This window comes from Lissotriton helveticus, chromosome 5_1 (genome assembly GCF_964261635.1).
Source record: "Lissotriton helveticus chromosome 5_1, aLisHel1.1, whole genome shotgun sequence".
Lineage (NCBI taxonomy): Eukaryota > Metazoa > Chordata > Amphibia > Caudata > Salamandridae > Lissotriton > Lissotriton helveticus.
In genome coordinates, this window is record NC_136065.1 from 1,896,860,425 (window position 1) to 1,896,885,972 (window position 25,548).

At 44.8% G+C, this 25,548-nt stretch overlaps 1 protein-coding gene across 1 annotated transcript in view; it reads left to right on the forward strand.

Annotated features, from left to right (window-relative positions):
• Positions 1-25,548, forward strand: part of GHDC (GH3 domain containing) — a 189,915-nt gene that overhangs the window by 54,141 nt on the left and 110,226 nt on the right. The window contains exon 6 of the mRNA XM_078645401.1: positions 11,521-11,592. Within this exon, the coding sequence (XP_078501527.1) occupies positions 11,521-11,592 (72 nt within the window). The remainder of the gene's footprint in view (positions 1-11,520; positions 11,593-25,548) is intronic.

The window sequence follows — 25,548 nt, forward strand, 5'->3', positions numbered from 1 at the left end:
TCCCAGCATGCTTAGTAAAGTAATTCTTTTTGACTTGTGCAGATATCGGCATTTTTCTACTGACGATTACCCTGAAGCAGACCAGGTTCCCTTTGTCCCGCTCTCATGTAGGGTTTTACTCTTCTGTATTTATTAGTAGTTATAGTGGTGTTAACCTAATTGAGATTTGTGGTGTATGCTGCAAGAGTCTAGTCCACTAGACAATTCAGGAAGGTCTGTAGAACCAGTGCTTAGTGCCATGGATGGCCACTATCCTTCTCCTAACATCTAAACCTATTCCTTGTATAAACCCTATAGGAATTCTCTAGCAATCCCCTAGTTGTTTATTCTGACTAACCAGTGTCCTCCTGGCCATAGATAAGTCTGGCAGGGAAACAGTTGGGTTGATTGGTCAGTATTACTTTTAGAGCGGTCAGTCATGCAGGCATTAAAACCACTTGCAATACAGGCAAACTTACACTTGAAGCTGCATCATCTGATACTTGGATTGCTGTTCCCCGTTGCCTAAGAGTCGTGCATGACATTTCCACTCATTGCAGATTCTGGCAGCACACTCCTCCTTCAGCTTATCAGCCAGTGTCTGATATTGGGACTATCTGCAAGCCAACTCAGGTTAGAGAGAGACAAATGTGACCAGGGCACGAAGGTGACACAAGGGTTTCATGCCTGATCACCATAAGAAAGTGAATCATTTCAGAAATCCATCTCATCTGGTCAGAACTGGCCATTCTGAAATTCTGTCATTTCTGCAGTGGGCTGTAGGCTATGGAGCAACTTTCTGGCTGCCATGATCCTACCTTGCCCCAAATCCCCGTTCTAGTAATGGCTTCCTGCAGTGTGAGACTGGTTTAAACATTTTTGCCATGACGATCTTGGTATGGAGTCCAGCCCTGCATCCCATTCTTATTCGTCCCTGCCAGTATTTGGTTAATTCCACAATAATGAAAATACATGCCTATAAACACATGGTGTAAGCATTGAGCAGTTTAAGTAGAGAACAATATGTGCACATAGCCTGTTTCTAAAGGGCCCACAGTGGTGGAAGACATTGAAATAGAGACTGCTTCGAGACAGGCGAAAGGCGTTTTTCAGTTTTCCATCTTTCCGAAGACAAAACAATTAGTAACAGTGAGGTTGGTAGAATAATATAAATAGAATTGAGTGCCTAGAGACCATTCCGTTTGGGGACTCTGATTCAATGCTTAGTGTTAATGTTGAAAGTAAAATTACCACTCAGAATGTTCAAGTCAGAGGACCTAGTCTGTATATCTATATGCAATATTTACTGTTGTCAATACATTTCAGAAAAAGACCTCTGAGTCTTCTATTTGTACCGAACACATGTGGAGTTTTGATAACTTTGGAAGTGCAATCTCTTTTTTTTAATGTATTTTTTTAAAAATCAAATCTGTTTATTGGTTTTTTAATGTTCCAGAACATTAATACAAATAATAATAAACACAACTTACAAGAAGAGCAAAAAAAAATAGCATTTCATACTTTCCGTAATGTACATCTTTCAATTTCTATACAGTAGAGATTTTCCCAACTGATCTTTTTTATGAGTCCTACAATTACATAATTGTGCACACCATTACCTGTACTGTGTTGTTATTATCCTATTTTCTGCTCCCATTGTCAATATAGTACATATACATCTGTTACTATAATAATACTGTTCTCTAAGAATCCTCAACAGGGTCATTCTGTATTGTCCTGCTCAGGTGTATTTGGGTCGGACCTCCGTGCAGCCAGATAGTTTCGCAAGGGGATCCCATATGTCTCGTAGTGGGGAAGTAAGAGGCATCAACTCAGTATATGCTAGTAGCTGATCCTGACAGTATATAAGTATATACGATCTTGTAACCAATCCTTAAATTTAGGCCCCCCCCCCCTTTCCCCATTTGCATGCAATTTTGCACTTGGCCAGCAGCAGTTCAAATGACGCATATTTTCTGATAGCAACCTCATTATCTGCTGTGTAGCCTAGTAGCGCTACCAACGGTGTGTCTGTGATAGGGGCACCTATCATCTGCCCCAAAGCCTCCAGCACTTCTTTCTAGTATTGCTGAACAGCCTCACACTCCCAAACCAGATGTAAGAACCCGCTCCTCCCTTGCCGCATCTATCACAACAATCAGTGTCCCGAAGCTGGAAACGGTGTAGCATAGCTGGGGTATAATATATTCTATGCAAATATTTGAAGTGTATTCTGCTTAACTTGCTACTTGCTGACACCCTCCCAATTTGCTGGCAGCAATACATCCACTGGTCATCACTGATAGGGGACTCCAATTCAGCCTCCCACCTAGCTCTCGCGCTCCGACCCCAGTCAGCACTGTTTACCTGGGTGGAACGATACAATATAGATACCATATGCGTAGGTGTGGTGCTTTGTAATAGTTGGTGGAGTGGGCCATTATCTTAGGTTTAGCAGGGAAATCCGGGTGGCAGTTTTTACATCTTGTCGCAAGCAGACATACATAAAAAGATCCATATAGGTTGGCTGGTATACTCCAAAAAATCCTTCCAGTGTGCAGAAGTTGTCATTTTCATATAGATCTCCCCATGTCAGCTTCCCAGCCCTGTACAACATTTGTTTACATCCCCCCTTATGTGTAATTGGTAGATTTGGGTGATGTACTGTGCCTAGTTTGGGGGAGTACAGCATTGGCGCCCTTAAGCGCTTTGCAAGATTATGCTATGCTTTGTTTGTGCAATCTACTGTCGTTGGGTTTGCACTCCCATATCGCCTGGAAGAGGAGCATAAACATGCCGTGATCGGGACAGGGGTCATATATCCCTGTTCCACCACCAGATGCAGCATGTAAGGTGGCAGGTTTAGCCAATATGCTGCGAGTGCACCTGGGCTCATTGGAAGTAGAGCTCCATACCTGGTGCCTCAAAACCTCCCCTATTAAATGGCTGAGTCAGGAGTTCCCACTTACTTCTCCATGCTAACCGACTTAACTGGGTCCTAAGGGTTTTGAAGAAGTGTTTGTTAGGCACATATGGAATGTTTATGGATAAATAAAGCAGTTTTAATATTTTGGCCAGGGAGATACGGCCTGCCAATGGCAGGGGCATGGCAATCCACCTAGTGATGGAGTCTGTGAGTGTTTCCAGCACACAGCTGTAATTGCTGCGCATCAGCTCCTCTTTATTTCTTGTTATATTGATACCCAGGTATTTTATTGTGTCTTCGCACCATTTTGAACGGGTAATCTGGGGTGAACTGTCTGGTGTTCGCTGTAAGAGGGAACATCTGGGATTCCTCCCAGTTAATATTAATACCTGAGATCCCTCCAAAGGTTATGAATTCTCAAAGCAATGGATTGAGGCTGATGCTGGGGTCTCATAGGTATAATGTTATATCGTCACCCTAAAGTGATATTAGGATATGTCTGCTTGGGTATGGCAGTGCATATTCCCTAACGTGCTGTCTGAGCTTGGCTGCCAGTGGCTCCACAGCCAGGGCAAAAAGCAGTGGAGAGAGCGGGCAGCCCTGCTGCGTCCCTCATGTGATTCGGAGGGGGGGGAGGAGGTGTACAACCCATTGATCATTATCCATGCTTGCGGCTGAGTGTACAGCAGCTGGACCCAGGCCAAGAATGGAGTGGGGAAGCCCATTCGAAGAAGCACACCCAGGAAATAATCCCATTCTAGGGACTCAAATGGCTTGGTGGCATCTACGAACACTGCCACTGCCTCCAAGTCTAGATATATATCCTGCAGTAAAGCAAATAATGTGCGAAGATTATGGGATGTCGCCCTCCCAGGTATGAACCCTGACTTATCGGGCAAAACCAGTACGTTCATAAGCAGGTACAATCTGTTTACTATTACTTTGCTAGTATTTTCGTGCCACAGTTTGTGAGCAACAAGGGTCTATTCGAGTCACATTTTGCAACCAACTTCCCCGGCTTAGGTATGGATATTATGAGTGCCTCTCTTAATGTCTCCGGAAGCCTCCCCAGTTCCAGGGCCTCCTCATATAGCTTTTTAGGTGTCGCCTACGCAGCGCGCATGCGCTACATAGGAGAAGACCTCTTGGAATCGATTCGCTTTTTCGCCCCAAAACTTGCATTGCTTTCAATGGCAACGTGTGCACGTTTGGCGATTCCCTTGCGGGAGCGAGCTTTGGCGACATCTTTTTATTTTGCAAACAGACGGTGCCCCTGCTCGCTCCCACGAGGGAATAGCTGTGTGTGTGTGGCAGGCCGTGTCAGTTCCACAAAACAAACATAATGGTTCTGAAGAGGCTGTGCTTCTGAAAGCGCTCTTTCGTGACGTTATCTCACTGTGGACAAAACAATTCAATTTCCCTCCACTGAAACTGTCGCCTGCACAGAGTACACTGTTGTGCACGTGCCCCAAAATTCATGCCGCCCCTAATGCTCCTCACGCAGTCTGCAGTGAGTGTCCTCAACCTAATTTTCATCTTGATCTCCATCCCTCTCCCTTTTTTCTTTTTTTCTTTTAAGTCCTTAAAGCCACAGCTTTGTCAGAGGGCTTGGTCGATGCGGCATCTTCAGCAGAAGCTAGCGCTGCCTCTGAATGGAGCGGCTTCTAGCTGACCCTCCTAAGCTTTGAATTAGGTGCCGCTTACCGAACCTGTCAGTGCTGCCCGGTTCTGCAGATCGCTGTAATAGCCTTGGATGCCTTGGGACTGCAAAGTGGTTTGCAGCCTCCACCCAGAGGAGAGGAAATTCTCCGTGCCGCGTCGGAAAACATTGATTTGTCGGCATAAAACCGAATCTGTGGTGTGGACGTGGCTGCAGGACAGGCCTCTGATCTGGACAAGGGGTGCCTGCTGCTGCCGCCAAGTGTTAATGTGTTTTCTCCTTGTTTGTTCACACCACACCCAGAGCCGACGCGCAGTTGAATGCTAGTGTTGAAGACTGTTCTTTTGTGTCCCCCCCCCACACACACTTATGGAGCATTGTGCTGACACAGCCTGAAGCAGAATAAAGATCTTACTTTAATAACCTGGCTCATGGGGTCTGGCTCAGCATAGTGATGGGTGTCCATAGAGCAGTGTAAAATTCTGAATATTTATTTTTGCCATGCACATGTGTTGGAATCCCTTCTCTCTTACTATGTGTGCTTTTAGAATTTGATATCTGTTCATCCATTTCATTGGCTGTACACACGTGCGTCCACTAATCTAGGAATCCAGTTTATAGGCCACCATAATTCTTCCATAACTTTTTTTTTTTTAAAGCCACATTGTGGACCTCAGATTTCCGCCTTGGTCACAGCGTCCAAGATGCCCATAAAGTTATGTTTGTTGTGGGGCTCTTACTGCTCTTAAGAAATTTACACCTCAAAGCCCATTATCAGGCACTAAATGGTTTTCTCATCCCGGAAACAATCGCCTCGCTGCAGTCTAGAAGAGGAAGGCTCTCTGTTTGCCCCGGAAGTGGTCAGTTAACCGCTCCTTGTCCGGTTTTTCAGCTGATTAAAAAACTGCATGAGTGTTACATGGTGGGTATCTCCTCCCCCACGCCGTAATTGTTTTTGGGCATTTTATTTGTTCTGAAGACTTTAGATATAAGAACATGGATGCCGGATGGGGGACCCATCCCCGATAATCTACTCCTTCGGGGTCGTGCCAGTACACTCTTCAACATGAGGGTGATATTACCTTGGGACTATGATTACCCTTGGCAGGCTGCGGAGGTTATAAGGGTTGTTTACATTTAGATTTTTGAACAATGGAACAACGTAAACTCAATTTTGCAATGTAGCCTTCAATGCAGAACTATAACCTCTTTTGGTTTGGGGGGGTCATCTCCCAACGTACTTTTTGATCTTCTGTGGGGAAATAGAGCACTTTAATGTACATTGGACGTTAGCATTAATGGGGAGAGGCTGTGATCTTAGACTGCTGACTTTGGAACTGTGAAACCAAGGTTCGAGCCTCGAAGTCGACTCCTCATTCCCGTGATTCTGGGCAAATCACTTAATCTTCCCGTGCCTACCAAAACCAGCATTGGCATAGCCAATAGGTCTCGCCTTTGGGACCTTATAAGTGTTTGGTTATCCAGCACAATATCCTTGGTGCAACAACATCGTGTTGCATAGCTAATCACTTATGAGGTCCCAAAGGCGAGACCTATTGGCCATGCCATTGCTAGTTTAAAATTGGGATGAGGCTGTCTCTGTACGTTTTTATAAAACTCTGTAGTGAGCCCATCTGAGCCAGAGGCGCGACCCGATCTCAGCTGCATAAACGCAGCTCGGATTTCACCTTCCTCCAGCTCCGCAGAGAAAAACTCTTTGTCCGTCTCCCAACCAGGCTAGGGCAGTGTGTTCGAAATACGTTTCAAACGCTATGGAATGCGTCCTTTTTGTAGTATATAGGGTTTTATAAAAAGTATGGAATGTTTTTAGTATTTCTGAGGCATCTTTACTTATTGTCCCATCAGACTCTACCACTTTCAGTACTGTATTAGAGAAACATGTTTTTTGAAGCAGCTCTATCGCCTTGCCCGGCCGCTCTCCCTCTCCAAATCGCCGAGCCTGATGGTATTTCCCGTGAAACAGGCACACCATCTCTGCTGTCTCCTGATACTCTGACACTGCGTCCCTTATTGTGGCCCTCATGTCTTCGCTCTGGATTACCCCCCCCCCAGCCCTCCATGCGATAGATGTCTGTTTCTAATTTTCGTAGTGTTGTGCGGATATCTCTCAGTATTCCCCCACCCTTTGCGATGCACATTCCTCGAACAGTTACTTTAAAAGCTTCCCACACCATAACCAGTGTAGAGGCTGTACCTATATTTCGTTCAAAGAAGTCTGTAATTTCTTGATGCAATTCCAACCTAAAGGGGGCAGCCTCCAGTTCTGATATGGTAGTTAAAACCGGGGGAGGGTCCATCGTCATTCTCACCGGGGAGTGGTCGGAGTATGTACGAGGTAGGTGATTCGCCTGTGATGTCCATGATCATATCCCTTTTGTGATAAGCCAATAGTCTATGCATGATCATTAAGAGTGTGCTGAGGAGTAACACGTGCCTTCCTTTTGGCCCGGTGTAGATCTCGCCAAGCATCAAACAGTTCGTAACTATGCGTTATGGCTTTTAGCTGTTGTTGGGCGCTAGTGTAGTGTTGGGCTTGTGTGTGCGATCTATCCATCATTGGATCTAGTGTTACATATAATGTGAGTTGATCCTATATCCACGATTTTCCCCATCAGCGTTCTAAAGAATTCAGGGTCGTCTGTGTTGTCATAACAGCAAGCCAGGGTTATGGATTGTGATGCTAGTGTGCCCCACATCAAACAGTATCTTCCTTGCAGATCTTGCACAGATCCTATCGCTACATAGGGGACGTTTTTTTTTTTACAAGGATGGCTGTTCCCCGCGCATATGTTGAGTATGACGCAAAGCCCCGATGTGCTACCCATTGTGAGGCAAAGATTGTTGGGGCAGTGGGGTTCAAATGGGTCTTCTGCAACATGGCGCAGTGTATGTGATGTCTATCTAAATAGGCTAATATGTGTCATCGCTTGCGCGGATTACCCAGCCCTCGAATATTCCATGTTAGAAAGTTATATCAGGGCGAGATTGAGCTGTCTGTCATTTTCGCGCTGTGTGCTCCATATGGGTGGCAGGATCGCTAACATTTTCTATTCCAGTGTACAATGACTGTGCTTCTACCATTTTCTGTCGTGAAATTTCTGCTCTCTAATGAAACCATCCTGTCCCCCCCACAACATCATCCCTAACTTGCCTGAACCATTTTCTCACCTGTCCCATCCCAAAGAGCGAACCAAGCTATAGTTCTGCGACTAATTATATTGGTGGTCTAGAGCTAAAGGTCTGACATGCTAGCCAAGCTCCTTGCGAATATACAGTTGGCAACCAGCACAGGTTGAATTGTCATGGCCGTAGGTGCATTATCAAGACCACCTGCGTATTACAAATCAAATAGGCATAGCAACAACAGGACTAAAAAAAAAATTCTGAACCAAACCATATTAGATTAACGATACCAGATGAAGAGAGGGATGTCCTGCAAGGGGTCTCGCAAGAGGCCCCATCGGTTCCACCTTGCCAGTGCGAGGGTGCCCAGAGTCATCTGTTGTGGTCTCAGGAGTTCACGAGTGCAAGCATATTTAATCCATCACAAACAGTTGCTACTCTCTGCTTCGTATGGTCTCTTACTTAGTCTTGTTCTAGGATGCCTGTTTCCGGTCCAGGGAGGACCTGGCTTGGCAGTTCGGGCTGGACTGTTCCCAGGAGGCACAGGGTAAAGACTGATTTGCATATGGCCAGGTCTAAACTTGGGTGGCATGGTGAGCAAAAGAATGATGGATTTAACCCAGATCTTTTGACTGGGGGTGAATGTTTTGATTTGTTCTGCATTCCGTCCATCAATTGTATGTCTTTTGCTTGTAGAAGTCAGCAGCTGTTGAGAGTTGGTGCAGAAGAATTGCTTGCCTTGGTGTGTTATGCGAAGGTGTGCCGGGTACACCATGGCATAAGTTATGTTCGCTTGTTGCAGCTTCTTTTTGACCTGTAAGAATTTCTTGTGGGCTTCCTACACTGGTATAGTAAAATCAGGATACATTGCGATCATTCGTCAGTTCTTTCTTTTCTCTTGCCAGTCTTAAAGCAGTGTCTCAATCCCGATAATTTTAAATCCTGGCGAATATTGGTCTTGGTGGGGTTCCAGGCAGAGGACGGGCAGCAGGTGACTGATGCGCCTGTTCTCCTATGAACATGGTAGAGAACCCGTTTTTCAAAGACTATTGTTAGTAGGCATTCAACATATTCCTCCATTCTCCCTGTGTTGGCGGATTCTGTCACTCCTAGGAATCTGATGTTATTGCGTTGTGATCGCGCTTCTAGGTCCTCATTCTATGCTGCTGTTTCTCTCAGTAGTTTGTCAATATCTGTTAATTGCGGTTTTCGGCTATTTTATATATCTTCGATCGCAGATATGCGGTGTTCTGCTTCCTTTAGTCTCACGTCATGCTGGTCAATTTTACGAGTGAGTATGTCCACCTGTGCATTCATACTGTCCATCTTAGTTTCAATAGAGACTGGACTGCTTTTCATAGTGAGGAGCAATTCTTTCAAATTACTTGCCAAGGGCTGGGCTTCGTCAGATGGGTTGTCCGCCATATCTTCACTTGGCTCTCCGCTTTGCGTTCGAGTGCCCCTCCGGGCCTCAAATTGCAGTTTTGTTTGCTTGCCGTCACTTTTGCACATTATTAGTCTTGCCGCGATATGGGTTGCCTCAGCACAGTCCTGCAAGATATGCGCACAGATTTTCCTCTTCGGGCGTCTAGGGAAGATCAGCAGTCGAGATGGGGGGCCTCTGCTTCAGCCTAGGCCTCCAGACAAGCGAATCAGGCTTCTATTGTATATTTTCCAGTTCAGCGCCCTACCTCCCATTTGTGGAAATGTTGTTAGCCTCACCAATTATGAGTCTTCACCTTCTGGTCCGTGTGTACAAGCCGCCGGCGCTTGATGTCGCACGCTACTACCCGCTACTTTCTAGCCCCCACCAGGTATATCAGCACAGACATCACAGTGAAGTGCGTTGGTGCCTTTGTTTATTCCGCACTGGGCCCCGCACAGGTCCCACGCTGGCACCTCACTCCTCTTAAGCAAGTGTGGGCATCTATCCGGTCACATCCCACTGTATAGTATTTACTTTAGGCAGCACGAGTTCTTTGCCTCACCTCGGGGCCTACCGTCCCAGCACCCCTGTCATCATCGCCACAGTCGCGATGCAGCGCTAGGTCCAGTCAGCAATACTCTAGAGTGTGGGCGGAGGGCTCCCTGGCATTCTTTGCCACACTACTCCCTTCCAAGAGGGGCCGCAGGGGGGCTGTAATTGTTCAGTAACCGTTGCAGTGCCCACCACCGCTCAGTCTTCAGGTGGTGACCGCGCACCCAGATGTTTGTTTATTCTCTCTTTTTATTTTTCCTTGACTTGTGTTGACCCCTGAAAGTGCCTTGACAATGCCGCCAATCTCTGCTTGATCCCCGCACTAGTCCCACACCCTCGTCCTGCCCTCCGTGAGCGAGCGCGGGTGTCAATCCTCTTGCATCGTGTGGCATGCAGTCCAGCGGACCTCACCGCCGTGAGGCCCCCCGCGCCACAGCACTCCTGCCAGCACCACCTCATATGCGGAAGCACAAGGCCTCGGAGTGGCAGTCCCCACAGCTGTATGCGCATCTTTCTTTTTGGGGTCTCTTTTCACGTTGTTCGCTGGAGGTTGGCTTTGTGTATTTTAACTTCCTTGTGTGGGCTTGTGTTGAAGGGAGGGCAGCAGTCCCACTCACCATAACCTCGGCCCCGCTGGTTAGGCTGCTCTCCGTAGTCACCTGCTGGCACAGTGCGCCCGCCTCCAGGAGCGGTGCGTGAAGTCAACAGTGACGGAGCCTCCGTCAATCACAGCCGCCGTCACTGCTTCTCTCTTAGCAGGGAGGCCCAGCCACTCGCTCGGTCGCAGCTTGTCAGCAGCGCACGGCTCCCTGGACGGCCGCCATTAATGCGACCCACTCACCAACCGACCGCTATATGCGGATCTCCGCTCTCAGTGAGAATATCGCTGCACCATGGCCCGTCTATCTTCGATAGCGTTGCAGCCAGTTAATTACCACGCTGGATCATCCTTTGGGCACCTTCTCTGCTCTCCTAGGACAGGATAATGCTGTTTATTCGCTCTGGGCTGTGAGAGCTTCACGCAAGTGCAGCCATTTTGCTTACGCGCCCTCCAGCACCCATGGAAGTGCAATCTTTATCAGCATAATAATGCTGTGTATCGTCTGCCAGAGCTGTAAGAATGAGACTTTCTGGGAAGATCTGATTTCTCTAGTGGCTTTTACATTTTGTCGGTGCCCTCGAGCCTTTAAAACATCACCACCTTGTCTGGACTCTTTCAGAGCTCTTATATACCCGTCTACCTCTGTGGCTAACTTATGCGTATTCCCTAGCTAATGCACATTTCTGCTAATCCCCTGTGTGTATCCCCTTCCCAGCCTCCTTAGTCACCCATCTGAATCCAATCTGCAGATTGCATATGTATCAATGGCCCTAGCACCTTCTCCTCTGATATCATTTGCTGAATGTTCAGTGGTCTTATCTGCAAAACCCGCATAAAACTAATGTAGCAAAGTTTTCATAATGTTCCACTGCATATCCCACATAAATGTCCCCTGCTCAGTTGGCTTTATGCAATTTGGTATTATCTCCCAAACCTCATCCAGTGTTTCCTCTCAAACACCAATACCCCTCTCCCCAAACCTTACAGTCCTCGAGCACCATAACATTCACCCATTAAATAGTCCATATCCATTACTCTGCGGTTTTCCATCTTCTTGCAGAAGTCTTGTACATTACACCTACTCAAGGCTAACCACATTTTACTAATCTTTTTATGAACACCCTTCATTGATTTCAGTGATCAAAGTTTGGTCTTTGTGATTAAGCAGCCTTTATTTCCACAGCCTGTAATCTTGTTAACTAACGAATACTGCTTTTATTTTCCATTCTTAGGTACCGTATTGGAGATGTTGTGAGAGTGGCCAGATTCCACAATCAGTGTCCTGTGGTCGAGTTCATGTTCAGGTTGGTGTAACTCAATAGTCATTAAGAGACTAAGGGTTCCTGGTTTATGAACCGATGAGGCTTATGCATCTTACAGGACAAAGAGTGATTCTAAGTTTGCAGCTGAACAATCCTATGCAAATGGTGCCTCCTTGTTCTGACACAAAAGCTGAGTCCACATTATCATATTGAGCTCACCTTGGAAATGTCTTCCAATGCAACACTTCCCAGACTTAAGACCCTCATTATAAGTGCTCCTTGTTTGTTTTGTTGGCTTGCTCCAAGACTTGGCTGCTATCGCTTGCTGAAATATCTGTATAAAACTCTTTGGAAAAACCTGTTTGAATTGGTGTTGATACACAGTAACCCGCATCTGATTCCCCAAATACATATAACAGCCCCTCCTCCCTGAATTAGGAGGACCACTTATAACGACTGGCTAGGTATAGCTGATTGTTAACTTCCACCTTCCTGCTTGTAGTTCAGTATATCTAATAATTCCCTTCACCTTAGGGGTTGATGGTTAATTTGATCTTTCAAGCCATCCTACTGGAGGCGAAGCTGTGCTACTGCTTATTTCTTAAAATTCCTTGTTCATTTAAAAAAATGTTAATCAAGAAAACTGATCCATAATTCCATCCAATTCATGCAGAAATTTGCAGCAGTATTCTCAGTGGTGGCTGGCAATCGTTATAAGTGGTGAGCATATTACTTGATCCAGATTGGGGTCAACTCCATGCCACACCACGAAAGTACCTAGTAACTAGAAATAGTTGGGGCAGTCTGAATCCTGAAATCCCCAGATTTATGCAACATTTACTAAATCCAGGTTGTCCAGACTACAATAACACATGCGATCTTAATATCAGATCACATAACTTTAATCCCTTATAGTCTCTACTAGGCTCCATATAGGTATCTTTCTTTGCTGCTCAGCAGGCAAGGAAAGTGCCATTTTTTCCTTCAATATAACTTGGTATTGGGATGTTTAATACTGTGAATTTCTACTTTTTCTCACTAATTGCATGATTATTAACTTTCAAGGTGCTTTTGCATAGGTATAATTTGTAACTTGTGAGTGATCTTAGAGGTATTATGGAGTTCATGTTCCGTCCAGTATAATTATTTATCTACACAAGCTGTTCTCATTTTACAGATCCCAATGTATTCTTTTTTTTATATATGATCATGCAGGATAACAATATTTAGCTTGCCAATGTTGTTAGACCTTTCCATCGGGGAGCTTTCATTACTCCATCTTTGTATAATCACAAACATGGATCCTTCAGCAAACCGTTCCAGCAGAGACCACCTTGTAAAGCTAAAGATTGATACTGGATTGAAACCCTGGAGTTTTTGTCTGTAATGCGACAGTCACACATCGACTTATGATATAGGGAGCTCTATGTGTCAGATGATGAGATGGTAGTGGGCTACAAAAGAACAAACCCTACACTTTTTGGGGGGAAATTAGAAGATAATCTGATCTAGGTCCTAAGGAAGTGGTTAGAAAGTAATAATTCCACCGAAACATGCCTTGACCATAGTGGAGTACCCCAGTTATGAGACAACTATTGTGGAAGAAGAAAGAAAATGTTCTCCACATTAGGTTGGGTGTTTTTTGAGAAGTGCCTTTTGTGACTAATTAAGTGGTGTATTTGTATGTGTATGAAATGAGTAAATAATATGGTTCTTTGTAAAGCTGTGTGCAATTGATGGATTTTATAATGTTCTATGTGAAAAAGACAGAAAAAAATAAGATGAGAAACTAAACAAGTATATTACAAAGAGAATGGGGTCAGTAATTAACTGCATGATTAGTTATGTGGAGAAGAAACAGGGTGAGCGGGTATATCATATTTTACTACATGATGGTGAGATCAAAGTGGAAATACAGGTCGAATGAGAACATAGTTTCCTTCACATAGGAAATCTTTTAAGAAAAATTAACAAATTATTCACTACACACATCCCGCTCAGTCAATAGTTTTGTGCACCTGTGACTTTTGATAGTGGAACATTTTTTTAAGATCCCATCAAGTAATAATTTAGACCCATTTAAATTCGACAGCTCTCAGAGTGATCCTATTTCCAACTACCTTATCTATCTTCACTAGCACCCTGTAAACAAGCAGAGGATTGTGCAATGCCTGGGTACAAGTGGGTCCTTAAAGCTGGTTCCTACTTTTGTTTAATGTGTTTCAAGAGGCACAACCACAGTAGACACCCTTGCTTGGTATGTACACACCAATTAATCACTCTACAAAATCGTGGGTCAGAGCTAAGGGTGAGCATTTGGAACTTCTCTCCCCCTCTTTCATTCTCCCTCTTCTCACCTTTAAATCGTTTGCATTCTTTCGTTTTGTGAATCCTCTGACACTATTCAGGTTATTGTAGTTGAGATGCTTTTTTAGATCACTTTTAGAATTTTGGTTCATTCATTCGCTCATTTTTTCATTCCTTCATTCCTTCATTTTCAGATCCTATTATGTTTTTTTGTAGCAGAGTTATTTTTAATTTGACCTTTTCATCCGCAGGATAACTGTGCCTAGGGCCCTATGCTGCACAGCATTGATGAGGCCCAACCAAATCTAAAACATGTCCAGGGTTGCTTGTAATCTTGCTCTGAACAATGAGGCCTGGCTGTGCAATATAAACTGGCCCTTTGGTATGGGTAAAACTAATTTGCATATAGCTAGTAGCACCGAACTATGATTATACAAGCTTGTAAAAATGATGAAATGTGTCCACAGTACTTACCTGCGGTTCAAGATGATTTGAGCATTTTCATCCAGCACTTTAATGCTTTCTCTGTTTATTTTTTTATTTATAAGATTTGTTGAGCGCGCAAATACCCAAAGGTGTCCCGGCGCTTAGGATAGAGTGATTGTATGGTAGGTGTTTATTGATTGAAAAGCCAGGTTTGTAGCTGTTTACGGAAGGTTATTAAGGATGTAGTGATTTTAATTTGGTGCAGCAGGATGTTCCAAAGTTTGGCCGTTGTGATTGTGAAAGATCTGTCACCCCAGGATACTTTCTTTGTTTTTGGAACCTCTAGGAGGCTTGCTTTGGAGGACCGTAGTACATGTGCCGGTCTGTAGGGACATAGGGATTGTTTCAAAAAAGCAGGTCCTGATGCATGGATAGTTTTAAAAGCTATACATAAGGCTTTGAATTTAACTCTGAGTCTTACCGGTAGCCAGTGAAGCTGTCGGATTGTTTGAGATTGATTTAAACTTGGGTGTCCCTGTAATCAGTCTGCGTTCTGTACCAGCTGCAGTCTGTTCATTACTTTTTCTTGGGCATTGACGAGGAGTCCGTTACAATAGTCAATCAGTGACATCACCAGAGTGCTGACTAAGGTTTTTATTGTGTTTGTGGGAAGATAGGGGAGGAGTTTCCTGATCATTCTTATTGTAAAAAACGCGGAGGAGACCACCGCGTTAGCATGATGCATGAATGACAGTTTGCTGTCAAAAATCACCCCAACGTTTCTAACTTTGGTGACCGGGGTGGGAGGTAGTCCAAGGTCTTCTGGCCACCAAGTTGGAGACCAGGCCGGTGAGAGATTGCCAAAAACCATTACCTCAGTTTTATCCGAGTTTAGTTTAAGGCGATTCTCGGTCATCCACGTACTTATCGAAGCATTTCAAGTTGGAAGTTGCGAGCCACTTTCTGTCCGTTGTTATTGACCGCCAGAACAAGCTGAGTATCATCTGCGTATGATGTTAACGCTAGATGATGCGCTTTAATGATCCTCGCCAAGTCCGCCACATAGATGTTAAAAAGTGTCGGACTTAGCGAGGATCCCTGGGGGACACCACAAGGTAGAACAAATGGTGATGATGAAAAGTTTTTAGCAAACACAGAATAGCTGTGGGTCAAACAAGGACACTCTATCGACTAGAAATGTACCTGACTATAAGAGAATGTGACACTAAACAAGCTGGATACTTTCCATTTGTGAAAAATACCTATCAGTATTACGACCGATACCGCCCTTGTCATCATCTGGGATCCTTCTCACCAGGAAGGGTAATAGCTCGTGCCCATTGAAATAATGATTTGGGTTATAAAAATGGGTATCCCAGTGAGCTGAAAGTATGTGGGCTAGTGGAAGTAACTATACAGCAGTGCGTGAGATATGTGAAAATGTGAAAAATAGTGAAAAAACTAAAATTGGAGAGAAGAGAGGAAAATATGTTTAAATAGTACCTCTCTGCTTCCAAGATGATAAAACCAGTGCGATAGTTCAAGTAGTTTAAACAAATATCTACTTTGTATAGTGCAAGGTCACTATACAAAGTAGATATTTGTTTAAACTAGGGCGGTATCGGTCGTAATACTGATGGGTATTTTTCACAAATGGAAAGTATCCAGCTTGTTTAGTGTCACATTCTCTTATAGTCAGGTACATTTCTAGTCGATAGTGTCTTTGTTTGACCCACAGCTATTCTGTGTTTGCTAAAAGTATTGTACTTGGGGGTTGTAGCTGTGCTAAGTCAGTAAACATCCCCTTGGACCCTCCTCTTCTCTGTTTTGTTTATGATGATGAAAAGTTACCAAACGACACGGACTGCTCTCGGTTAGTAAGGAAGGAGGAGAGAAGTGAGACAGTACTTTTTAGGGCTCAGCCTACATCCCACAGAGTGGGTGTGGCTTCAGAGTCCTCTAGAGAGCAGTTCGGCGAGCTAACCTAGACATTCCAGAGAAGCGCGTGAAATGGGTTCAGAATTTATGGCAGCTGCATGTCAATTGGCCCGCGCATGGCTGTGTTTTTACAAGCCAGCACGCAATAGGCCATAGGCTTTTGAGCTGCTCCGCTTCCTGCATATTCCGTACGAGGACGCGCACCAGAAGTCTATATTTCATCAATTACTAGCTGTTGAAGCCAGATGCTTTGTGCGCATTCACCTTATCCAGGTCATTTTGTTTTCAGCTGTGTGTGCGCGCATGCTGGCTCCCTGCCAAAGCTTGTGGGCCTGTGGTAATTGAAGCCAGATGCCGTACCACTCGTTAGTATTAACGCAGACCTCCTCTGTACTCTTCAAAACTAGGTAGATTGCATAAACACCTATAGTGTCGCCTCAGCACAAAAGAACCCTTCATGTACACACCTCTTGTAATAATAAAAGTGCCACATTTATTTATTCTGTGCTTGCAAGTTATGCTATGGGAGTGACACCCACAGAGAACAGGCACTGCACCAGTGCAATGGGAGTGACACCGATAGGGAACAGGCACTGCACCAATGCTATAGGAATGACACCCATAGAGAACAGGCACTGCAACAATGCTGTGAGAGTGACACCCATAGAGAACAGGCACTGCACCAATGCTATGGGAGTGACACCCACAGAGAACAGCCACTGCACCAGTGCAATGGGAACGACACCCATAGAGAACAGGCACTGCACCAGTGCAATGGGAATGGCACCCATAGAGAAAAGGCACTGCACCAATGCTATGATAGTGACACCCATAGGGAACATGCACTGCACCAATGCTATAGGAATGACACCCATAGAGAACATGCATTGCACCAATGCTGTGAGAGTGACACCCATAGAGAACAGGCACTGCACCAATGCTATGGGAGTGACACCCACAGAGAACAGGCACTGCACCAGTGCAATGGGAGTGACACCCATAGAGAACAGGCACTGCACCAATGCTATTAAAGTGACAACCATAGGGAACAGGCACTGCACCAATGCTATAGGAATGACACCCATAGAGAACAGGCACTGCACCAGTGCAATGGGAATGACACCCATAGAGATCCGGCACTGCACCAATGCTGTGAGAGTGACACCCATAGGGAACAGGCACTGCACCAGTGCAATGGGAATGACACCCATAGAGAATAGGCACTGCACCAATGCTGTGAGATTGACACCCATAGGGAACAGGCACTGCACCAGTGCAATGGGAATGGCACCCATAGAGAACAGGCACTGCACCAATGCTATGATAGTGACACCCATAGGGAACAGGCACTGCACCAATGCTATAGGAATGACACCCATAGAGAACAGGCACTGCACCAATGCTGTGAGAGTGACACCCATAGAGAACAGGCACTGCTCCAGTGCAATGGGAGTGACACCCATAGAGAACAGGCACTGCACCAATGCTATTTATTTATTTATTTTTTACACTTGTATGGCGCACAGCTACCCAAAAAGGGTTTCCCGGCGCCGATGACGTAGCGATGAACCGAAGTAAGGGGTAAATTTGGTCCGTGGGTTTATTTCTGGAAAAGCCAGGTTTTTAAGTTATTTCTGAATCTAGCATAGTTTTCGCATGCTATGATAGTGACACCCATAGGGAACAGGCACTACACCAGTGCAATGGGAATGACACCCATAGAGAACAGGCACTGCACCAATGCTATGATAGTGACACCCATAGGGAACAGGCACTGCACCAGTGCAATCGGAATGACACCCATAGAGAACCGGCACTGCACCAGTGCAATGGGAGTGACACCCATAGAGAACAGGCACTGCACCAATGCTATGATAGTGACACCCATAGGGGACAGGCACTGCACCAGTGCTATAGGAATGACACCCATAGAGAACAGGCACTGCACCAATGCTGTAAAGTGACACCCACAGAGAACAGGCAGTGCACCAATGCTATGGGAGTGACACCCACAGAGAACAGGCACTGCACTAGGTGGCTCTATGTGAGGGTGGCTCTGTGTGTGTGGGTGGCTCTATGTGAATGACTGTGTGGGTGGCTTTGTATGTGTGTGTGGGTGGCTTTGTGTGTGTGGCTCTGTGTTGGTGTAAATGCAATAGGTCATGCATTTGCGAGCGATTAAGCTATTGGCATTGTAAATGACAAAATGCCATTTATTTGTGTTTTAAAAACCAAAACATAAATAAAAATAATGTCATGAGCAATGCCAATAGTTCTAACTTCAACAATGCCGAGACCATTGCATTGTAAATGCTTGTTGATATTCCTGTTGCTGTGACACGGTCGACCAGAGTGCCGTGATCGACCGTGTCGAAAGCCCGCGGAGAGGTCAAGCAGTATAAGCACTGCAGCACTCCCATTGTTCTGTATGACGGTGGGGCTGTGTGTGCTGGTGGGCTTGTACCACCAACTCGAAGCTAACAGAGTGATAGTGAATCCATCCTGCACTGTCTTTATCAATAATTTTATTCTTACTCATTCCACTCCCCCAAGACCACTACTCTACACCCCTCCCCAGCTAGTACTTCTCTTCAAGCAGACAATGTTGCATTTCTAGGCTTGTGCAAAATAATAAGGCATGGGATTTCTAGTTTTTAAAGCAAAGTGCTAACTTGGTAGGTGACGCAAAATATTTTCTTTCACTGGCACAACTGTTATGAAAAAATAGAATTTCCACAGGAAAACAAAAAAACTTTTACGATAGTACTGTTAGACAGGACTGCAGTAGTACGTGGCTGCATTTGGCCGCTGGATAAACAGGTAGTTGACTATGGTTTGTTCAATTATATGTTTAGATAAATTCCTAAGTACTGCATGCAGTTTTGGGCATCTAGTAGTCAATTATGTGGCTTGGTGGGTGTGGTGGGGGGGGAGGGGAATATATGTGGAATGTGGTGTTGACAAACGGGTATTAATATGCTTTGATTGGAGACTTGGTTAAATAAGAAAAATTGGTTTAACAATGTTGTTTTAATTCCTTTCTGAAGCTAAGGATGGTATGTTAACATTGATGTTACATTGAGATTGTTGCCAGTCACACATCAAGTACTTTGAGGGTTCTGCACCCAGAACATTTCATGCTGATATTCATGTGCAGAATGCCTGGCTTGCACTATGCCCGGAGTTTTGGGTTTAAGGCCCCATGTTCAAATAACCCTAAATTGATTATTGGGTGTCATCTGTATAGAATCATTTTGGGCCACCCTCGATTATGTGGCTTGGTGGGTGTGGTGGGGGGGAGGGGAATATATGTGGAATGTGGTGTTGACAAACGGGTATTAATATGCTTTGATTGGAGACTTGGTTAAATAAGAAAAATTGGTTTAACAATGTTGTTTTAATTCCTTTCTGAAGCTAAGGAGGGTATGTTAACATTGATGTTACATTGAGATTGTTGCCAGTCACACATCAAGTACTTTGAGGGTTCTGCACCCAGAACATTTCATGCTGATATTCATGTGCAGAATGCCTGGCTTGCACTATGCCCGGAGTTTTGGGTTTTGGGCCCCATGTTCAAATAACCCTAAATTGATTATTGGGTGTCATCTGTATAGAATCATTTTGGGCCACCCTCGATCCTACTTCCATCCCTCACTCCTCATCTCTTACTCCTCAGCTCTCACTCCTCATTCATTTTCGTTCATTTCTTCATTATTCCTCAATTTTACTTCATCATCATCATCCCTCATGGTTTGTTGCTCATCTATCACTACTCATCATCATTGTGGGAACTTTTTCAGAAACCCCAGGGCAGATGAGTTGCTAGGCTCAGATTGTGGAGATTAATGTATATATATATCCTGGTATCCTTGGGATAACGTTTATTATTGGTCCCAAAATCGAGCCCCAAGTACACCATTTTAGCACTTGAATTTTAGGATAGCAAAGTTGAGCAGTCCAGGGATTATTCAGGGAGGTGAAGTGAGATTCAAGACTCTGAAATCAACAACCCAAACCATATCAATCAAAAATATCAATGTCCAGCCAGTGTTTTTACATAAGAAAGAAAAATACTTTACTTCTGCACACAACACAATACTGGACATAATTATCATAGGGCTCTTGAAGTAGTACATTTATATTTAAAGTACAAATCACAGCGATCTTGGATAAAAGTGTAGGTTGTTCCTTTCGGGTGCGTATCAGTGATAACTTGATGTCAAATGGACCTTAGTCCTCTTGGAGGATTTTGGAGAAGCTGTTTGTGAGGAGCTCCTGTGGTCTGGTTAACTGTTACAAAGAAGACTGACATGCTTGAGTAACCTTGCTGTGGCATTCTGCCATTTTTTACATAGCACATTGCCCTCCTTGCCCAAGAATGATATCTGATCGCAGCAGTGATGGTAACGTGTGGATCCTTGTCTTCTGCGCTTTCCTCCTTGGCGCAGCCCTGCTTCTTTCACTCGGGTTCATTGTTTGAGACTGCTGAATGTTGTTACGATGCTTTCAGTGGCTCACACTTCTAAGTATAAGGTTCTTCTATGTGAAGCAGACACTTGGTTTTCATGAGTAGCCCTGGGCGACTTGCATGGTCTTCGAAACTCCTCATCTTGAGCGTAGTAGTAAAATTCTTTATTCGGTTTAAATAAAAATAACCATAAAAGGTACATAAAATCAGATAAAACGCTCAGTGCATCACGTCAATATCATAAAATGCACAACCAAAGTTCAAAAAGAGGGTCAAAGTACATATCCACAGTGCAATAAACATTTTCGAACATATAGTCAGCCTGAGAGGTCAAAGCGTCACTCAAAGCAAAGTTTACAAGCAGTTTTAAAGAAATGAAGCAAAATGCATTTCTATTGTGCAATGAATATTAACACACAACCAGATGACTGGAATAGCAAGTGGATATTATCAACCATAGAAACTCACAAATGAAACAACTAACAAAAACCACAGGAATCCCACCCAAACAAACATTTAATTAAGGCCAGGCCTCCGGTATTTTGACAATGCTGCTTAAAAAGAACCTTTCATTCACGCAGTGCGGACATCCCCAAGCATAAAAAGAAAGAGCATTTCAGGCCTTACTTGGTTAAAATTTGCAGCTTATAGGATGGGTGTCAGAATTCTTTTCCTGGTAAAAGTATAATAAGTGCAAAACAAAACAGCATGTGCAATGGTCTGATCCGAAATGTTGTCACACTCCAATTGGCCAAGGGTACCCTGAGATTCCCAGTCTTTGGGGAAGCTGATTAAAGGAAGAAGATTTCTTCTGAACCTGGATAAAGGCTGGCAACCATATACATTAGTAGCCCATGTCAGATACGGCTCAATGGAGTGTAAAGTTTTGATCACTCAGTGAGTCCGGGCAGCAGATGTCTGTATTTCAAGCCCTTCCGTGTCAGCGTAGAGGCGTAATAAAAAAAATCAGTTTTACCCACATATAATCAGCCTTGACTATTCCTTCAGGATATAAAAACAAACTAGGGCGACCCAAAGCTGAAAGTTCTGACTTAATGTATCTCAACCAGGGATTTGCTCTCATGTTGTCCAGGGAGAGACCATCCCTGATAATCTGTCTATTCAGGGTTGACTCGCTCTTAATGCAAATAGAAATACTGCATAGCAGAGGCCTGAGTTTAATGGTGTCTGAAATGTATATGAGACCTAGTTCCTCATGGAATACAAATGTTCGTAAACTTTGCTGGACAGCCAGTAGACGCCTAGCAAGCTTATTTTGTTCTAACTGGATGATACTACAGTACCGATACCCCCGATATCACTGCCATAACGTGTAGGATACGCACTTGGCTTTATAAATGTGAATCAGAGTTATTTTTTTTAACAAGTTTTTATTTGGTATTTTCACCAGTACATTCTGGCCCTGACGCCCAATTACATATGCATTACAGCAGCATAGCTGGTACAAGAGAAGAAATTGAACCATAACTACTTACTTTGGCACAGGTAATACACCCCACTCCAGCTCATGAAAAGCCAATCAAATGTCCAGTGGAATCATAGCTGTTGACCTTGGAAGGCACAAAACCCACATGCATGAGTGATTTATACTATGGAGGATCCCGGGGGAGGGATATGAGGCAGAACAATACCTCTGTATATGGCCCAACTCGACAAAATCTTGTGAGGCTTCTGTGGGCACCTATGTGCCTTTTACACTGCCACTACCATCCCCATGCATCTATCCATGGCGCGTTTCCACCCCCCCACGGACGGTGACAAAGTCCCCTTCCAATGTTGAGCAATGTCTCGCTCAGCTAGTGTTTCTCCGAGAAAAATAAGGTGTTGCTTATATCGGTTACCACTGATTCCCTCCGTGCTATGTAATAAAAATTGTTTGGGGTCTAGGGCTAGTTGCCACAATAAGACTTGCTCTAGGCAGGACGCCACCCTTCGCCAGTAGGGCAGAAGCGCCTTGCAGCTCCACACTGTGTGCAAAAAAGTTATCTTTTCGTCCCCACAACGGAGACAGTTGAGGGACGGGATCACACCCATTCGCCACAGCCGGGACCTAGTGTAATACACACTGTGTAGATACTTAAATTGAATGAGACAATACCAGGTTGCAATAGCAGCTCCATGAGGGCTTACTAGAGCTTCGGTCGGCGGTGAGATCTGAGATATCGCCCTCCCAGGTAGCTCGCAGTGTATCCAGTGTAGTGCGGTTATGAGTGATTAGCGTTTGGTAAACCTGTCGAATGTTGTGTAAGCCTAGGTCTCCCATTAGTAACCGTCCCTTCAGTGGTTGGAAGCCCGGCAGGTCTTGTCAGGGAACGTATGTACGGCATCAGTGCATGCCTGAGTTGAAGGTATCTGTAGAATTGACTACAGTGTAGCTGGAATTCTATTTGTAATTGTTGGAAGGACGTGAATACAGTCCACTGCATTACGTCCCCAAGTGTTGAAATCCCAATATTGTCCCAAGCCCTGAACCCCGGTAGTTTGGAAACCTGGTGTAGGTAAGTGCCGTACCAGAGTGGAGTTGTCTGCATCAGTCACCCTCGCGATCCCATCCTTCTAACTGAATCCCACCGTAGTCATATGACCACATTACACTCTGGTGGCAGATGATCCAGATTTTATCTGGAGTATAGGAGGTCGAGCAAGGCTTGAGGGTGCATTGCTCATCTTTCAACCATAAAAGCCTAATCTGTCTGCACACTATTCCATCACTCGTTACTATTGAGTAGGTGAGAGGCTGTGTAGTAGGTAGAAATGTCAACCGCAGTGATCCCTCCACAATAAGTAGATTGTGTGCATGTCTGAAGACCCACCTGAACTGCGCCTCCTCCCTACAGGAACAGATACCTTAATTTCCCGGAACCATGAAGGGGGGATGTCATATGGAAGTTTTGAAGTCGGTATAGTATTCGCCGGTGGGAAACCATCTTTAAGATGGCAAATCGCCCATATAAGGATAAAAGCAGAGGTGACCATTCTTTGATCTCCTCCCTAAGTTGTGGCACGATAGGGGCAACATTATGTGACCATGAGACTGTCGGACGCAAGGAAGTAAATACCCATAGGTACCGGAACCCCTCTGTAGCGTGAGTGAGTTGCAACAAACATGTGCCCCTCCCCGAATCTCCACAGACCGGAAACAGCAGGAACTTCGCCATATTAGTTTCAAGCCCAGTGGTGTCTCCGAATACTCGCAGGATTTGAAAGGTATGTGGACCAGAAATCCGGGGGTCTGTGAAAAACAACAGGATGTCGTCCACATACAATGCGATTCTATTTGATGTTTCTGCAGACTAATCATATCCCGCACCAGGGTATCTCACCTTACCCATGTCGCCAGGGGCTCAATCGCTTAAGCAAAGAGTTGGGGGGAGAGTGGAAACCCCTGTCTCGTGCTCTGGTGGTTGGGCAATCGTTCCGAGTGTGTCCCCGACACCCGCACTGAGGCTGAAAGACCCGTGTTTAGCAGGAGGACATATGAAAGGAAACGTGGGAGGAAGTTGAGTGTTTGCAAGAAGAGAAATAAATACTCCCAGCCTTATCAATGTCAGCAAGTAGGAGGGCTGCAGAGCGGCCAAGATCTGGGGCTTTAGCGATTGCATTATGCACCCGATGGATGTTGTGTCGTGTAGATCTATGCGGCATAAGCCTGCTTGGTCCGGGTGGACAAGCTCATGGATGTACGTGCGTAGACGGTCTGCCAGTACCTTAGCTAAGAATTTAGGCTCGAAGTTTAAGAACGAGATAGGGTGATATGAGGAGGGCTCCTCCGGCGGACGTCCTGGCTTGTGGAAGACCACTATCTCCGCATGTCGCCAATCTGGGGGAAGGATGCGCTGTTCAAGGGCTTCATTTGATATTTGATATTTATGTGTATTTATAAAGCGCAAGCGTTCGCTCCCAAGGGAGCATCATGGCGCTAAGCAAGTTGCAGAGGATAACTGAAAAGTGGGAAGTGGTGTAAAATTGAAGCTGAATGCTAGATGGCAGCCAATACAAAGGTGTCTGGTTGTTGGTAGACCCATGTCTTTAGGAGTTTTCTGAAACTGTTCTCATTTTCAATAAGTCTGAGATTAGCTGGAAGGTTGTTCCAGGCCTTGGCTGCCAGGACAGTAAAAGATTTCCCACCTTTTGTCTTGTATTTGAATCTAGGGATCGTAACAAGATTTGTCCCAGAGGATCTCAAACAACGCGGGGGATTGTAACGCGTAAAGCGATTTTGCAAAGTAGTGGGGCCCTGTGTTTTGCGTAGATTTAAAAACTGTGAGGAGCAGTTTGAAGAGGATTCTCTTGTGCAAAGGTAACCAGTGCAGAGATTTTAATTCTGCTGAAGCTGATGACCTTCTGGGGAGTTGTAAAACCAATCTGGCAGCTGCATGTTGTATGCTCTGCAGCTTTCTGAGGGTGGATTTTTTCACTCCAGCCATTAATCCATTGCAGTAATCAAGTCGGGAGAGAATTAAGGCTACCGCGACTGATTTTCTGGCTGCAATGGGGAGGAACTCGAAGAATTTCTTCAGGGATTTAATGAGTCCAAAACAGCGACCGGCAGTAATCCTAATGTGGTCATCGAAAGAAAGGGATGAGTCGAATTGCACGCCTAGGTTCCGAGCTGATAATACTGCACTGGGAGGGGCCTCCGATCCTAAGGGCCACCAGTCTTTCGGACAAAAAGACAGATTTTTACCTAGTGGAATGATTTCTGTCTTGGCACTATTACATCTTAAATGGTTTATATTTAGCCATTTGAATACATCAGAGAGGCAGTTTTTGAAGCGTAGGTCCGCATCCGTCCACTGTTTGTCAATAGTGACGACCAGTTGGGTGTCGTCAGCGTA